The 16,823-nt window shown below is 35.6% G+C and overlaps 1 protein-coding gene across 1 annotated transcript in view; it reads right to left on the reverse strand.

Annotated features, from left to right (window-relative positions):
• Positions 1-524: 524 nt before the first annotated feature.
• LOC140159235 (leucine-rich repeat-containing protein 61-like) overlaps positions 525-16,823 on the reverse strand; it is a 30,904-nt gene continuing 14,605 nt past the window's right edge. Inside the window, exons 5-7 of the mRNA XM_072182643.1 lie at positions 7,890-8,113; positions 3,718-3,837; positions 525-2,473 (exon numbers count right to left, since the gene is read on the reverse strand). Coding sequence (XP_072038744.1) covers positions 2,403-2,473; positions 3,718-3,837; positions 7,890-8,113 — 415 coding nt within the window. The 3' untranslated portion in view covers positions 525-2,402. The remainder of the gene's footprint in view (positions 2,474-3,717; positions 3,838-7,889; positions 8,114-16,823) is intronic.

Here is a 16,823-nt window from a genome sequence, read left to right on the forward strand (position 1 = left end):
ACACCCCTGTGTGGGAGACCCAATGAGGCTGATGTAATAAGAAACTTTCTTCATGCTTTAGTCTTTCACAGAGTATTTTAGTACACCATTAGGTATCACAATCATGCAAAAAGTTCAAGAAAAAATTAGGGTATCGCTGTGAGCAAATCACACATTGCTAACAGCTTTAAGGGCTTGGTCACCCACCTTTGTACAGTATTTTTGTGGGACTTGCAAGGAATGTCCTGATATCAAATAATTTAAGATTTTTTGGAATTCGTGATTTAATACAATTTTTATGGCAAATTATTAAAAGTTGACATTTTTGACATTTTGACATTTTTGACATTTAAAAGTCCTCAGCTATGTAGGCCTACTTAAAGTATGTAGCTGGGATAAAAAGCTGACCATCATATTAAAATTTTGACCTTTCACATAAAGTTTCTCAGGGAAACTTCGTGGTTGGCTTTTTGTCTCGGCTACATACACTTTAAGTACATATCATTAGATTTATAAAGTTTACATATATAGCAAATTGAAAAAAAATCTAATATCATCAGGACATTCCTTGTATTCAGAATGCAATTTGGCATGTCTGATGCACTCTCAGGTCGCACAAAACAAATACTGTGCAAAGGTGGGTGACCAAGCCCTTAACATAGTTATATATAATTATGAAGATAATGACTTAAGTTTATCACAAAAAATAAACTCCTCAAAAACACTAAAATCTAAAAATATTCTTAATTGATAAATGGCTTCAATAGATTAAATTTCGTTATAATATCCGCAAGTTAATAGTGACCAAAATAGATCTACTGGGGGCCATTACCTTCTTCTTACATTATGACTGACATTTTCATGTTGCGGTGAAAAATATCAAAATTAATTTAAATATCAAAGACATAATTATATCAATCTGCCAAAAATAACAAATTACAATCCAACACTACATAGGGCTATTTCAGTTGAAATCCCTACTCCCTATGGAAGACATGACCTTAATCTTCTATAATTTGGTTCACCTCAAGTTTGGTAGTGACGTATGTGCGTATTTTGTTTGCCGCAGTATCGCATCGCACGCGTAAAGTTAAACGTGCTGAGTGTACACGCTCGTGTACAGAGGCGGTTTGTTGGCACGCTTGCGGCGCAGCCGCGAAAAAGCATCGACGTCACTACCGAACTTGAGGTGAACCAAAGTATACACAGGGGGTGTGGATTCCAAATGGGAATCACCCATCCAGGAAGCTTCATTTGAAATTCACACTCCTTATGTGGAGGATTAAGGCCATGTATTCCACAGGGGGCGTATGGATTTCAACTGGAATAACTCACTTTAAGCAGACAGTAAATGGATACGGTTAAGTGTTCACTTCAACGTGTTGCTTGAGGTGTTTCAGACATTTGATTTTCTTAAAGATTTTTTAAACAGCACTCGTCCTTGTCCTTGTAAAAAAAATGGAAAAGGTCTTGATAGTTAGTTTCTGCTTTTATGAAATTTAGCAGTATGCGTGAATAGTATATTGTTGCAATTGTATAGTAAATTGCTGAAAACTTTTGATGAAAGCGTACTTCCGCGATGTTGACAAGGCAGAACAAATACTGTGTAGGATGTATAGTTCAGTGACTTGACAACAGCAATGTAGATGAAGTAAAGTACGCTTTTGTGAAGTTTTTGGCAATTTACTATAGTAACCAAATATGGTGAAAAAACCAAACTGAAAACAGGATCTTCCAATTGTATATTTGGGTTAAAAAAAACAAAAAAACACCCCCAAACAAATCCCATAAAATAGTAATAATAAAAAAATAACTCAATTTTAAAACACTCATGAATTATGCCTAATCATCCAGGCACACACTTCAACTATAAGATACGGCAGGTCAGACATTCCTCTTTTATTCCTCTTATTTTGCACAATCAGAGCATCACACAAATTAAAGCCATAATGTGTGATTTGCATACAGAATATATTCCTATTTAAATGTTAGTTTTCACTCATCACATTGTCCCTTTTTAATTTTGAGCCAAACACTTGGATGACATATCGGCATATCAGCCATTTTTGACCAAATGAGATATGTTTTCATAATCAATGTATAAAGCTCTACATTTTACCTTGTTTCAGACTGTTCAACGAATTTAGCATTAAATTACAATTTTTTGGGCACTTCACACACATTTGTCCCTGTTAAGTTACTATGATCACCGGCGTGTCCAGGATCTTTTTCTGCGGGGGGCTCAGAGGGGCTAAATGGCTGAAATCGCCAAAGAAGTGTCACGCCACTGATGACAGCAAATCAGGGGGATAATTTTTCAAAGCTTTTGGCAATATTGCACGGTATACCACCAATCTTCCTCAGCAGAACATGAATCAATGTCAGAATATCTTGCACTCTTCCTGCATGATGGTGAACTGGTGTCACGTCTTGGGTCCACTTGCCAAAGAATGTGTTGCCACTGCGTTCAATTTACGGCACTCTTGGAGGATTTCTGGAATAATGACAGTTTGCATCGCATCAAAAGAAGTCAATATCTTAATGTTGGTATTCAAATTCATTTGTAAATCTAAAATGTTAGGAACTCAATACTGATGATCAATATGATGTGTTCAATGTCAAAATATACAAATATTTACTGCTCATGAGGGATCTGGTGGAATCTATTGGTCCCCGAGCCGAGGTGAACTGGAGACCATGAGCCTACTATTTCCCGAGACCACCAATTTAGAGCAGTAAATATTTGTTTTATATCCTTCATTAATATATTCTTTGTTCATTAATTGGTTAAAATATTAGAAAGGCCTTTATCATAGACATAGGCCTATGCATAAATCTAGGCTAGGCCCTAGTCAAGGCTTGGCTGGCCTTGATTTGTTTTGATTGAATGCACGTAGGCCTACATGCACAAAGCACGTACACAGTTGAGTGGCCATAAAGCTTACCGTTGTAATGTTGTAACCTCTACAATACCGCTGTGAAACGAGTAACCATGTTCTCTGTTATTTCGCCATCAATATTAAGATATTGATCCTGATGTAACTCAGATTATGCCATGAAACCGCCGTATTTTAGCTGCACTTCTGTGCTGCTTGTAACATAACTTGCTACACATTAATACCCCAGAACCGGTAGCAATATCCCGCGTATGTGGCGAGTTGTACCGACCACTAGGAACTGCGACGCGGCTATGAGGTCATACGCGTTCAGAGGGAGATAATAAAAACAGTACCTCGTTCCCTCATCAATCGGCTTTTCGACTGCTTTACAAAATAGCAAAACTATTTTTGGTCACAGTCGTTTAACCAATTAATGAACGAGAATATATTAATGAAGGATATAATAGGCTATATATCTGGAGTAGACTAGAATATTCTAGATGAGTCTACATAGTCTATAGTATTAAGAAATTTTGGCACATCCATCTAAAAAGAAGTGGGAAATGCAAACATCATCCATCGCCAAAAATGGAATATTTCATGTGCTATTCCAGTTGAACTCCATACACCCCCGATGTAAGACATGACCTTAATCTTTCACACAGGGTGGGAATTTCAAATGAGATTACCTGAATGGGTAATTCAAAATCTATATCTATAAGGTCATGTCTTCCATTAGGGGTGTAAGGATTACAACTGGAATAGCCCAATACTCCAACCCAGTGAAGAAGCATTGACATCAGATATTTACAGCAAAATTGAGCTGTAACTTCTTAAGATGATCAGTTTTTCAACCTACCATTAAAATTAGTTTCAGCCTGCTGTAGATCAACCTCTTCATCTGATCTCTTCCTATCCCAGAAATCTGTGCTCATCCATGGTCCGGTGGACTGGCTGAGTGCATGGTTGGGCTTAGATCCTAGCAAAAAAAACCAACATTTTATTTTAAAATACTACAAAATCAAAAGAAGAGATTTTATTTAAACATGCTGGAAGTAGATATTCAAATAGTAGGTAAAAACATCCGCCAGAATTTAACTGCAATCATGGACTGGAACTGTCATCCTTATACTACGCCTTCATTTGACCAAAAGTCACTGATAATTGACAAAAGGGCAAGTCATCATTCACTTCTTCTGATGAAGATGTGTATTGCATATTAGTTAAATTTGTTGCCAGTTTACACTTTTAGAAAATGTGATTCAGCGCATCAAAAGGGGGACTTTGCAGGTGAAGTCAATCCTCAGTATTTCTTCTTGGAAAGCATTTTGCAAGCTTTAAAATGACACCTCATTGGCTAAAATTCATCACGGCATTCATATTTTATAAGTGAAAAAGCAACCCAAATTCTTTCCTATTTTAATCTATATCTTGAAAAGCACTTTGCCGCAAAGTTCCCTCTTTTGATGTGCTGCATCTGTGCATCACAAAATTAAGCTTATTGTGTTTGCAATTTCTATGATATTATCATGGTGATATTTTCACCTATTGACATATGTTGTCTTGTAAATTTCTTATGAAAAGTGTTTATCAAACATGTAATAAAGGGAAAGGTGTAAACTGATTAAACAATACAAAATGGTTGTGTTGCTCTTAAAAGAAAATTTTGGATAGGTCAGGGTCATTTTTTCCCCTTTTCAATAATTTTCATACCAACTCAATCATTTTAAACGTACAATGAGACATCAATATGTTTTTTAAACTGTAAAAGAGAGAAAAACACATTGTAGGCGTATTTTCTATTCAGGTTGGTTTCAGCAACAAATTTGATTAAATACTTGATTAGATATTGACATTTTAGCAAAGAAATTGTGATTTTTCTTGATATTTTTGCTAAATTGTTGCTTCTGTAATTTCCACATGACTTTTGCTTTCATTTTGAAACCATAAGCCTGCTACAATTTTTTGTCAGAGAAGAATGGCATTTGTTTACATTGTGAGAGCGTGCAGAGCATAAACACGGAAGTGGGGTTCTGATTGGCCCATACAGTCATCTGACAATCATAACATTACACGTCAAAACGTTGGTTGGCGCAGTTCAGCGCTCTTGAAGGGAACACACAGCTCCACATAGATCGCTCATAACAGGGTGCTTGCATCAATTCTGAAACCCAGTATAGTGATTTAGCAAAAAGCTGTGTACTAAAGGCAATTCACATGAATCTGTAATTTCTCTACTTTTAAGTAGAGAAAAAGTAGAAAAATTAGCTACATGAATTTGAATGGGCGCTTTCGTTGTTTTTTGGCCAAATTTTTCATTTCAAAAATACCTAATGACAATTTTAATGACTTATCCTTCACATTTAGGCAATACAATCTTTTACACACCATAATTATATACTTTCGCTGGGACCACTGAATAAGCCGATAAGCGGCCAAGATATCAATTGGGTAAAAAACCTTCCTGAAAGTTATATAATATTATAACGAATATTATTTCTTTGGCAAAAAGAATAACAATATAAAACTAAAAATTTAACCTAAATCGTGCACTATGGCTTTAATCGACACCAGACATACACATTTAGTTCCCAACACAAGCATTCACACTTGAAGTGCGCTAGAGATTTGTTACCAGGGTATGTAACACCTACACACTCCTCTTGGACAAACTACCCTGGAATTACAGGACCTGATTCATTCCCTTGACAGTTAGTGTGATTGTGAGCATGCAATGGGCTATTCTATTTGAAATCCATACACCCCTATAGAACTGGGGGGGGGGGATAAAAGGTAAAATTCATAATTTTAAGGTAAAATTCATATTTTTAAGGTAAAATTCATAATTTAAATAAAGGTAAAATTCATAATTTTAAGGTAAAATTCATAATTTGAAGGTAAAATTTATAATTTGAAGGTAAAATTCATAACTTCATGGTAAGATTCATAATTTAAAGGTAAAATTCACAATTTGAAGGTAAAATTTATAATTTTAAGGTAAAATTCATAATTTCAAGGTAAAATTCATAATTTCAAGGTAAAATTCATAATTTTAAGGTAAAATTCATAATTTCAAGGTAAAATTCATAATATTAAGGTAAAATTCATAATTTTAAGGTAAAATTCATAATTTTAAGGTAAAAGTCATAATTTTAAGGTAAAATTCATAATTTTAAGGTAAAATTCATAATTTTAAGGTAAAATTCATAATTTTAAGGTAAAATTCATAATTTTAAGGTAAAATTCATAATTTTAAGGTAAAATTCATAATTTTAAGGTAAAATTCATAATTTTAAGGTTAAATTCAAAATTTTAAGGTTAAATTCATAATTTTAAGGTAAAATTCATAATTTTAAGGTAAAATTCATAATTTTAAGGTAAAAATACGTAACCCCCTCTCGTACTCAACCCCTCAGCATTGTGCACCTCGGACAGGGTTCGGTTTTTGCCGGCAAAAACCTGTTTTTGCCGGCTAAGTGGCAAAAACCTGGCAAAAACTTGTTTTTGCCAGTTTTTTGCCCGGTTTAAACCGCAAAATGGCAAAAACTGGCAAAACTCACACATAGTCACTCAAATATTAAAAAGTGACACAGAAAGCTCATAAATAGTAACACATATCTTTCAACGAATCATTCAACATATTTTTTGTCTCATCAAGTCCTTAAAATGAAAAAGTTTTGAATTTGATACATGCCACATTTCGATTAAATGCACTTGAGCAATGAAAACGCATGCCATTAATTTCTTAATATATTGCTTATAATTACAAAATCTGGCCTTGTTACACTTGGGAACTTATTTTTGTAACTTAATAATTTGTTTTGAGATGAATAAATTGAACTATAAATCACTTTTTAGTTTTTGCCATTTTGCGGCAAAACTGGCAAAAACTGTTTTTGCCAAGTGGTTAAAACCACGGTTAAAACCGCGGTTTTTTCCACCTGCGGCAAAAACCTGCGAACCCTGACCTCGGAGAAGGCCTCATTTTGATGGCCCCAATATTAAAAATCTTATGAAGCCTCTGTTAATCTGTCACACAAGGAGTGTGAATTTCAAATGAAGTTACCTGAATGGATGATTCCATTTGAAATCTACAACCCCATGTGTGGGAGATTAAGGTCATGTTTTCCATAGGGGGTGTAGGTATTTCAAATGGAATTGCCCATTGTGAGCTAAGCATCATGATACTCTACATAAGGGTGTGACATGATATAAACATATTGCAGAAAACAGAACATGAAAAAATTGAACCACACCCCTTTAAGGGGGTACTACACCCCTGGCCAATTTTGTGCCTATTTTTGCATTTTTCTCAAATATTATAGGGCATAGGTGACAAGTAAGATATGTATATGATAGGGGCAATGACTACAACTACTTCACTGAAAATTCAGCAACTCAAGGCAAGTAGTTACTGATTTATTGATCAAATATTGGTTTTCGCTCATTTTTGACTGTAACTCCACAACTGTTGTCTGTGCTGAAATAAGATTTCCAGTGCATTAGTTGTAGTCCTTGCCCCTATAATATACATATCTTACTTGTCAACAATGCACTATAATTTTTGAGAAAAATGCAAAAATAGGCACAAAATTGGGCAGGGGTGTAGTACCCCTAAATCTTCATCCTTTTCAATTTTAACCCCCCTCCCCATTATGGTTTTGATGAACAGCTACAAAGTGGAAATGGATGGGTCTAAGTGGGTGGGGGCACTCACTAAGGTAATATAAAATTACATTTTTTTGTTCTCATCACTCATCAGGATGATCTTCATTATAAAGGAGTGAGGTTTTTTTTTCTTTCTTCAATTAGCATAATTAGTAGTTTTTGGTCTTTTCCAACAGTGATTGAGGAAATGTAGAAGACCATTTTTCTTTCAAATGTGAGATTCTGAGGAATAAACACCCTAGAGTAATACCACAAAAAGATTGAAAGTAATCTTAAAATAATAAAAATTGGTCACATAACACCCACAAGAAAATGAAAGTTGATTTCCGCTCCTGGGTATAATGATGACATTTATCTTCTTACCTTTCTCAATTTCTGTATCTAATTCTCTAAACATATCAAACAATTCACTTCCTTTTCCAGAGATTCTTTCTCCATCTAATGTCTTAAGATGCGGGAACATCTCTCTCATCGTCTCTCTGTAAGTCAGACTATTGCACACAGGATTGGACAGATTTTCTGTAGTATCTCTAAGACGTATGGTTTCTAAGGAGTCAAGTTCTTTGAGACACTGAAGATTGCTGAAACTGAATCAATACATAGATTTGTAAACTTAGTAAGAGGACCTAGAAATGAAGACTTGAAAACCGAAAAAGGTAGAAGGACAAATCATTGTCTTTTGTGATTATTATTGTCATCTAATATTGATGAGATACACTGTAAAATTAACTTAATATATTAATTTTGAGATATTATCACAATATTGCCCCTTAATTGTATAAAACTTTTCAGGTTAAAAATGACAAAAAAAAAGTGACAAAATAAAAATAAATCAGTTCAGAGTTAAAAAAAATTAGTTAGCTTTTCATGAAGGGAAAGTTTTGTATTTTTTTTTGAAATTTGACTCTTTTTTTGAAATGTTGAAAAAAATATGTGAAAAAAGCAATTTTGTCACTCTATTAAGCTAAAAATTGCACATTATGGTGTATATTTTTGTTTGAAACAAATATTTTGAAAAAATGAGAAACCTTCCCTAGACTTTGATACTTCCCTAGAAGTGATAGTGTAAAAAGTTTATACATTTTGCTCGCATATTTTTTTAGTTATCTTGTTACAAAAATCGTACAATGTTGTCAAAATCAATGTTCTAGTAAAAAAGTGTCAAAATGAATAAAAATCTGAGTGGCATTTTTACTGCAATTATTTGTTTTGTTTACACACATTTGCTGGCGTTTACAACATACCGAATGAGACTTGATGTTCGTTTCACGAGTCACATATCTGGAATGATTAATTAAAAAATAAATATAAGATGCTAAACATAATAATATTGTTCATTCTCAATACCAATCAAATTAAATCTCTTTGGTATTTTTTTAAAATGTGATCCTTGCGACCAATCAAAAATGATCTCAAAAGTTTTAAAAAAAGTATACCCCCTCCTCACTCTCTATGCATGTACTCACTCTTCACTTATTTTGAACTTAAATCGATATAAGCCTATTCAGAGTTTTGAAAGGTTACTATGAGGACAGCTATATATACAAGGCTGTCAGATGCTTTATACTTGATTCATTTTACCTTGACAGTCGCGGGGGGTCCTTTCGAACGTTCCAATGAGTCCAAGGGCGAGATGGCCGAGTGGTTAAGGTGTTGCGCTGCCGGCCGGGAGATACGATCGACGAGGATTCGAGCCTTGGGCTTGCCTTAGGTGAAAATTCTCTTCCCTCCCAAAAAGTTCCTATATGGTCGGGAATCCTTCAATTAGGTTCAGTTAATTAATTTCAGAATTTAATTGAAGAATTTCTTCTCGCACCCATACACTGCTTATCACGTGCAGATATAGGTAGTGTATGTGCTTCGTCCGTGATTCGGAAGTCACGTAAAGCCGTTGGTCCTGTGTACAGGAAGAGTTAAACCCTGTGCACGTTAAGTGTCAGAGCTATTCGAAAAGAGAAGGGGGACCATCCCCGGTTCTGATATCTGCAATCAATCCTAGGTTCCAGGATCGTGCATAGGTAAACAAAACTGTGCACGTTAAGCCCGTGCAACAATACTCAATTTGAGGTATGCACGTATATAGGAAGAAGGGGAGTCAAATAGGGCCCAAACTTACGCTAGAGTGAACACGATAATGCGATTGATTTTCTTACACGTAAAAATACTGCCAATTCAGAGAGAAAATCTTGTTTCTCGTATAAGGCCTACTATAGACAATTTCTTTTTGTTGGCCGGCTGCTGAGCTACATCTTTTCACTAATTATAGATAGTTCATAACGTGTTCCCATGTTGAAAGTTGACAAGCTATTTCTACTTGCTTTAAAGAGAGCACAATTTAGCCAAGAACATAAGAAAATATTGTAAAGGCCATAAATGGAAAGCTGTTTAGAGAATAAACGATAAGAATTAATTTTTGTATTTTACTATAATTTACCGTGTGATAGTCGACATGCAGGACCAATATTTTGAGTAGTGGATGCTGGCACTACGATATGTTGATAACTAAAACTAATTTTATTTAAGACAAACTAAGTTAATAAACTTATCGTCATGAGAAGTACCCTTATTATAAAATGAATGAGAAGCTAATGCATACCTCGACAAGCGTGTTGCGTACCATGTGATAGATGACACGCAGGAACTAGGCCACTCCCCACTGACTAAGGGTCTTTTTATATTTTTGGTTTCGGTTCTTGTTTCAGTTATTTTGTTTCAGATCTCATTTAATCCTTTTATTCTTTTAGTCTTTTGTTGCTCATTAGAAAGTTGAACGAAGAGAATTTCTGTTTTCTGTTTGTTGAGTTATGTTAATTTCTGACATGAATATGTGAGATGAGAAAAAGAAGTGTCTAAATTTTTGACGGTCTTAAATTCGCGATAAATTGTACGGCTTCAATTCACTTGCGTTCGGTGTATAGGCACTTCCGCCTAGGCGGGAGTGGCTTGTGAAAATAGCCTATCATAGAAATAAATATACACTGATCAGCAGTGATCAGTGTTGCCAAGAATTATAAGGTAGCCATGTACGTATACTTGTTCGTGCAATCGCACAAAAATCGGTCATATGATTATGTAGAGATGAAACAGGGAATTATTTTCGTCCCAAAATACACCTTATAACTTGAGTGTGTAACACCAAGGAAGTGCGTTGAAGCAAAACTAATTGTATTCCTTTGATTGGAATTGGTAATCTGATAATTGTTTCAGGCAAAATTGCCAGACTCAAATCTATTTTAAATAAATATTATTTTTCATTTATTGACCAGGCTGTTAAACATGTTAAAGATTGCAAATTGTGAAGTAGGGGAGAGGAGAGAGTGGGGATTATGAGACGAGGAGATGATCGGGAGGAGAGGAGAGGATCGGGAGGAGAGGAGAGGATCATGAGGAGAGGATCGGGAGGAGAGGATCAGGAGGAGAGGAGAGGAGAGGGGGAGTAGAGCAGGGAGGAGTTTATTTAGTTTCTTTTAATTTTTCCATATTGATCATAGGCCTACTGCTAAAACAGTGAGGGGGAGAAGGGTATACACTTTGCAGAATAGAGACTTGAAATACAACATTCAATAAAATTCAGAAATCCACATAATTCAAAAGATGACACAAGTGGGAGTTGGGGAGGGGGAGAGACAGAAAGACTAGAAAGAGAAGAAAGCGAGAGGAGAAGAGGGAAGGGTCCTTTTTTTTAATGTCACATTAATATAGACCAGAATGACATCAAATTTGCATTCGGACCTGATGTAGGCCTATCCCATGGAGCTATTATAAGATGGAGAGGAAATAGATTACGTAACGCATTGAAACCTTGTGCCGATTTGAAATCTGACAAGCTATTCATCGAAAGGTACCTTTTGTTTGGGACAAAGGGCTTCCACCATTAAATCGATAAGCTGACCCGACAGTGTATTAACGCTTTACCTAGCAGGCTACTGTCAATAAGTGATCAAATGCAAGTCGTGTGAAAGCGCTTAATGGAATGAAAAGTACCTATTGTTATACATAAACCCAAGGGTGTGATTGAGTAGCCGTAAGCACAAAAGGCACACATTAGCCGCTAATGCATAGTTCGTTGTCACCCCACTAACATTAGGTGCTTCATTTAAATAAATTGAATGCGCCTGCTGAATGATTACACATCATGGCTGCCATGTCTATAATGGTATTAAATAGCTACGTCCCGGGAGCTACGTATACATGTAACATATAATAAGTATACCGCACACCGACACCGCCTGGCTAATAATTATTTGGTGCAGCAGAGACACTAAAATGAATACGCGGGATCGATACACGTGAATTGCTATGCACGATTTTGATATCAGACGAAAATCTTCGGATACCGGGTTAGAAAATGATGAATATCTCCCGTAAATGAATTTTCTCAAGAAACCAGATGTGGTCTCATACACTTGAAAATATGTGTTGAACAGATATGATGGTCGCTAGAATGCGCTTTGAAAATTGGCCGTGCGCTTTGAACTCAAAATCGGACCAAAACTCTAATTTTATATTGCGTTGGTCCTGTATGGACTACATCGTGTAGTACAGCTGCACTCACTACTGGGCAGTATAAAAGTCGATGACCATTGACCTCAATGGGGTATACAAGCTTATTCACGCACAACCAAGATCAATTACCCGGCTATTGTGAGTAGCCTTAGTCATGTCCCTCGACTAATTATTCGTCTCAAAGAGCTTCAAAGGTCTGAACCAAATGGCCAATCGTGGCTGTGGATTCAACCTACCATGGCGATTTCTGCCATGACGATATAGGGTCGATGACATTGTGTACCGCACAATGGTTGAATCCACAGCCACGAGGATTGGTCAATAAGTCCTCGCAACTATTTGTCTTTCAAAACAAATGTGTAATAGCGAGGCTGCATACTTGATGACGTAATCACATTAGCATAAATACAGTAGCCTATAGACACTGCATGATTTATGGTGAAAAATCGTGGAGAAAATAGCGAGCCAAATTGAGATTAGTTACATAATTCCAAATATCTCGAGAATAAAAGTATGGAATCTGGCGCGGTTTTGCAATTTTGTAAACCGATAACATAGGGTTGATGCTATAATCTTTTTGGACCTGTACCATTTTTATTAAAGATCAGGGATCATGTTGAATATCTCCATTTTTAGTAGGCTTTGTCAGCCATTGGTCCTTTACGTAATAAGAGATAGCAAGATACCTGATTCGATTGGGTAACAACTGATTATTAAAAAGGAAGCTTCCGATGGGAAAATTCTCTCTATTAATGAACCCTTTGTTTTCAAAATGCCATGTTTTTGTAATCAAAGTAGCACACCATAGAGAGGCTCTAGATTGAATACGAATTGTGAATTTCAAAAGGTTCGTTTAATTTTAGCATGAGAGTCAGAATAGCAAATCACTCACACTGTTACTGTCCCGCAATATTGTATTTAGTCATATTTTAAACGCTTTTTTGATGAAATTTTCCTTTTTTCATACATTTTTGGCACTTTTAATCATATATGCCAGCAACGCATGCACATATTTATATTTTTATTGTAACAATTTCTATTGTCCTGAATATGACCTCTCACCCCATACCAATAATCATATTTGTTTTGGTTTCATTTTGGAGATAATTTTGATTATTGTGTCTACCTTGAGTGCTCGTCTCTCATGATTTTCACACCATTTTTGGTTGTCATTAAGGCCTATTTTTGATGCATTTCAAAGACGGTCCATTTCTTCATCTGTTAATGGATACATTTCTTCTCTCACAATTATCAAGTGAATATACTCAGATTACCTCAGACCAAAAATAAGGCTTGTAAACTGCTTTGGTACTTACTTGTGCTTCTTTTTATTACACGTTCCTTAACTACAATTCAAATTTCCCGCCAATGTTGACAATTGTCAGTGCATATATAGAGGAATCCAAATTCACGCCTTCCTACACCTGACTAGCAGCCTTTAGTTGGGTCCCCGCTGGCTACAATGCATCCAAAATGTGTAATGATTCGCCTTGGCGGAAATTTTAAACTGCATTCCATCACCCGTTTTACACCTTCATGAAAACCCAGGTAGACAAAAGATTGATTTAAGTTTACAACACAATGCAGTTCCAACAGTTGTGCAAATAAAAACCGCCTTACACCTAGATAAGGTCGAGGAGGGTTAATAGAATAATACAATAGAGATAATTCCGCAGGTAATCCCGTCGCATGTATTCATAGATGTACAAATGGATGAACAAAAGGATAATGTATGAATAGATGCGACAGGATTACCTCTATTGTATATATTATTCTATTAACCCTCCTCGTCTTTGCATCTTCTCCAGGTGTTAGGCGGCTTTTATTTGCACAATCTGGCGCTCAATACCCCAGGTTGGTGCTAGCGGGAAACCAAAGATGGCCGACCAAATCCTGACCATGACTTGGCTCGTTGGATTCGTCTATAGCAGTGACTTTATGCAAATGAGGTTACGTAATTCAAGGTACTCTAATAGAAACTGTCATGTGTTTTGAAAAACTTGTATTTATGATAAGTAACAGTCATCAAAGTCATGCTTGAGCGGAGATATATAGTAGTTGCGAGGACTTATTTACCAACCCTCGTATGTATGTGTGAAACTAAAAATAATAGGACTTGATAAGGTTCTGGATGAAGTCTAAAGTTTTAGTCTCATATCATGTGCAATTAATTTCATAGGGTACTTTGTAATTTGAATGTGATTCTCTGTAAATTTCATATGTATTTTATCTTTTATTTCATGATTTGAAATAAATATATAATCTCAGTCTGAATCTGAATCATTCATAGCTTTCTACTTCATCTCAAATAGCCTGATTTTTAATGGGAATGAAAAAAAAATCCAAAATCCTCTAAATTTGGTTATCTTAAATCAGCAGTGGGCAAACAAGGATTTATTAAATTGGATATGCTACATGTATCAATGTGGGCAATACAGGAACAAGTTTGCAATTAAAGGTGCTCTGAGAGATTTTGCAAAAAAAAAAATCAAATGAGAAAACATTGCCTTATTTGGATATGTTGAATACTAGAGAGTGTACTGAGCAGCAATTTAGAGACAAAAATCTGTAATGCTGTAAATTTTGTTCGTTTTATGAACAATTCCAACTAAAACGAAGGTGCATGATTTACTCACATTTTAGTGAAGTTTCATCACTACGGTAGTGGTTACATCAGACTGGCAACTCACCACATCTATTCCTTTTATGGACAACAGGAAGCACCAGTAGAGGGTGTGATGAGTTGGTCAAAGATGTTGTTGAGTGCGTAGCGTAGGCCACCTTGTCCTTGTATAGTACAGTTGAACAAATAGGGACGTGCCGCAAACATGGGTACCATTTTCGGCCTTTTGGTATATCAATGAGCCCTTTTTCTAGGCCAATTTTGGTATATGGATGGGTCTTTTTTTTCCAAAATTTTCTCAATTTTTTCGGAGGAAAATAGCCTCAATCTAGCGAAATATTTTTAAATTTCGCCAAATTTTGGGGGAAACTAAGACAATATGGGTTAAATTCAGGCAAAATTTTTTGACATCTGATTTATTGATGGGTCCAATTTCTTGAAAATTGGTATATTGATGGATCCACTTTAATTTTTTTGAGTACCCCCCCCACCCCGGAAAATAGACAAACTACTGCTACAGTCGGGCCAAAGTAGTACATCTGCAAGGTGCAGGTAATGCCTGAGGTATTGGCTAACAGCATTGCACTATTCCAGTTGAAATACACCCCCTAAGGAAGACATGACCTATTGACCTTAATCTTCCATACAGGGTGTGTGAATTTCAAATGGGGTTTAATACCTAAATTGGTGACCACATTTGCAATCTACACTCCCTGAGTCAGAGATTAAGGTTTTCACAGGGGGTATATGGATTTCAACTGGAATAGCCCAATTTGGCCACCCCCATATAAAGCACACTTTCATATAGCAGTTGAAGGGATAATACAAACATGACAATGCAATAGTTGTGATACCTCAGGTAATGCACAAACTACATTTCATTAAAAAAAAAGCCCAGGCTTAATTCTCAATGGCAATTACCAGTATTTCATTTTAAAATAAAGATCCCTATCACAACACTTCCATTGATATTAGTTTGTTAGCAGATGTAGACTAGATCAATTTTATCCGCTTTTCTTTCTTACTGTGACAATAAAAAAAGTAAGTGACAAAAAACTTGTGCTAGAGGAGCTATTTTCATGGCCAATTGCCACCCATGCATTTTTTTTTCAAAAGGACAAGGCAAAATTTTATCTTTTAAATGTTATGGCAAGAGAAAGAGATTGCATCTGAAAATACTTTTAAAAAAGATCTCCCTGATTGCAAAGTTCCCACCTCTGCATTATAATGGGTACCGGGCAGGGATGTTCACCGAGTATATTGTAAGTGGGAAGCTTGAAAGATAAGGGCGCACACCTCAAAATCACTGCTATAGCTTAAAAATGGCCAGAAATGAGTTTTCATGGTAGAAACTGGTCGAAAATGGCAATGGTGCTGTTTAAGGGGGTACTACACCCCTCAATAAATTTTTGACTATTTTTTCATTTTTCTCAAAAACTAATAACACCCTGGTAACAAAAGTTATGTATATTATAGGGGCAAGGAATCCGATTACTACACTGGAATTTCAGTGACTCAAGACAAGCGGTTCGACACTTATGATAGAAAATGAGGTACCGCTAGGATGTACCTCATTTCCTAACATATTTACTGAACCGCTTGTCTTGATTCACTGAAATTTCAGTGTAGTAATTGGATTCCTTGCCCCAATAATATACATAACTTTTGTTACCAGTGTGTTATTAGTATTTGAGAAAAAATGCAAAAATAGTCACAATTTATCACAGGGGTGTAGTACCCCTTAAACGCCTATATCTCGAAATTGAATCAGAAGACTACCCGTACATTGAAATATATATTAAATTTTAATCAATTTGCAATCTATCGGTGGTATTTTTTATATTGAATTTGTTGCAGAAAAGGTCTAAAATCTTGCAAAGAAAAGACACATTTTCACATGTGTTTCAATGGGACGCTTTATTGGTGGTGTGCGCCCATAACAATTTTTCTGACAAGATAGCTAAAAATATAAGCAAGCAATGTAAAAACTTTTACTTCTATTGTGTACAGCTCATTTCACTCTAGCAATGATCTCTTTTTCAAATTTCCACAAAAACCAAAAATGCAATGGTATCTACTAAATTAGGTAGAAACATTCAAATTCAAACCATTTTTGGTGAATATTCTAAAAGTAGGTCAAAATAAAAAAAATAAAAACAATAAAAATT

Source organism: Amphiura filiformis, chromosome 8 (assembly GCF_039555335.1).
Source record: "Amphiura filiformis chromosome 8, Afil_fr2py, whole genome shotgun sequence".
Classification (NCBI taxonomy): domain Eukaryota; kingdom Metazoa; phylum Echinodermata; class Ophiuroidea; order Amphilepidida; family Amphiuridae; genus Amphiura; species Amphiura filiformis.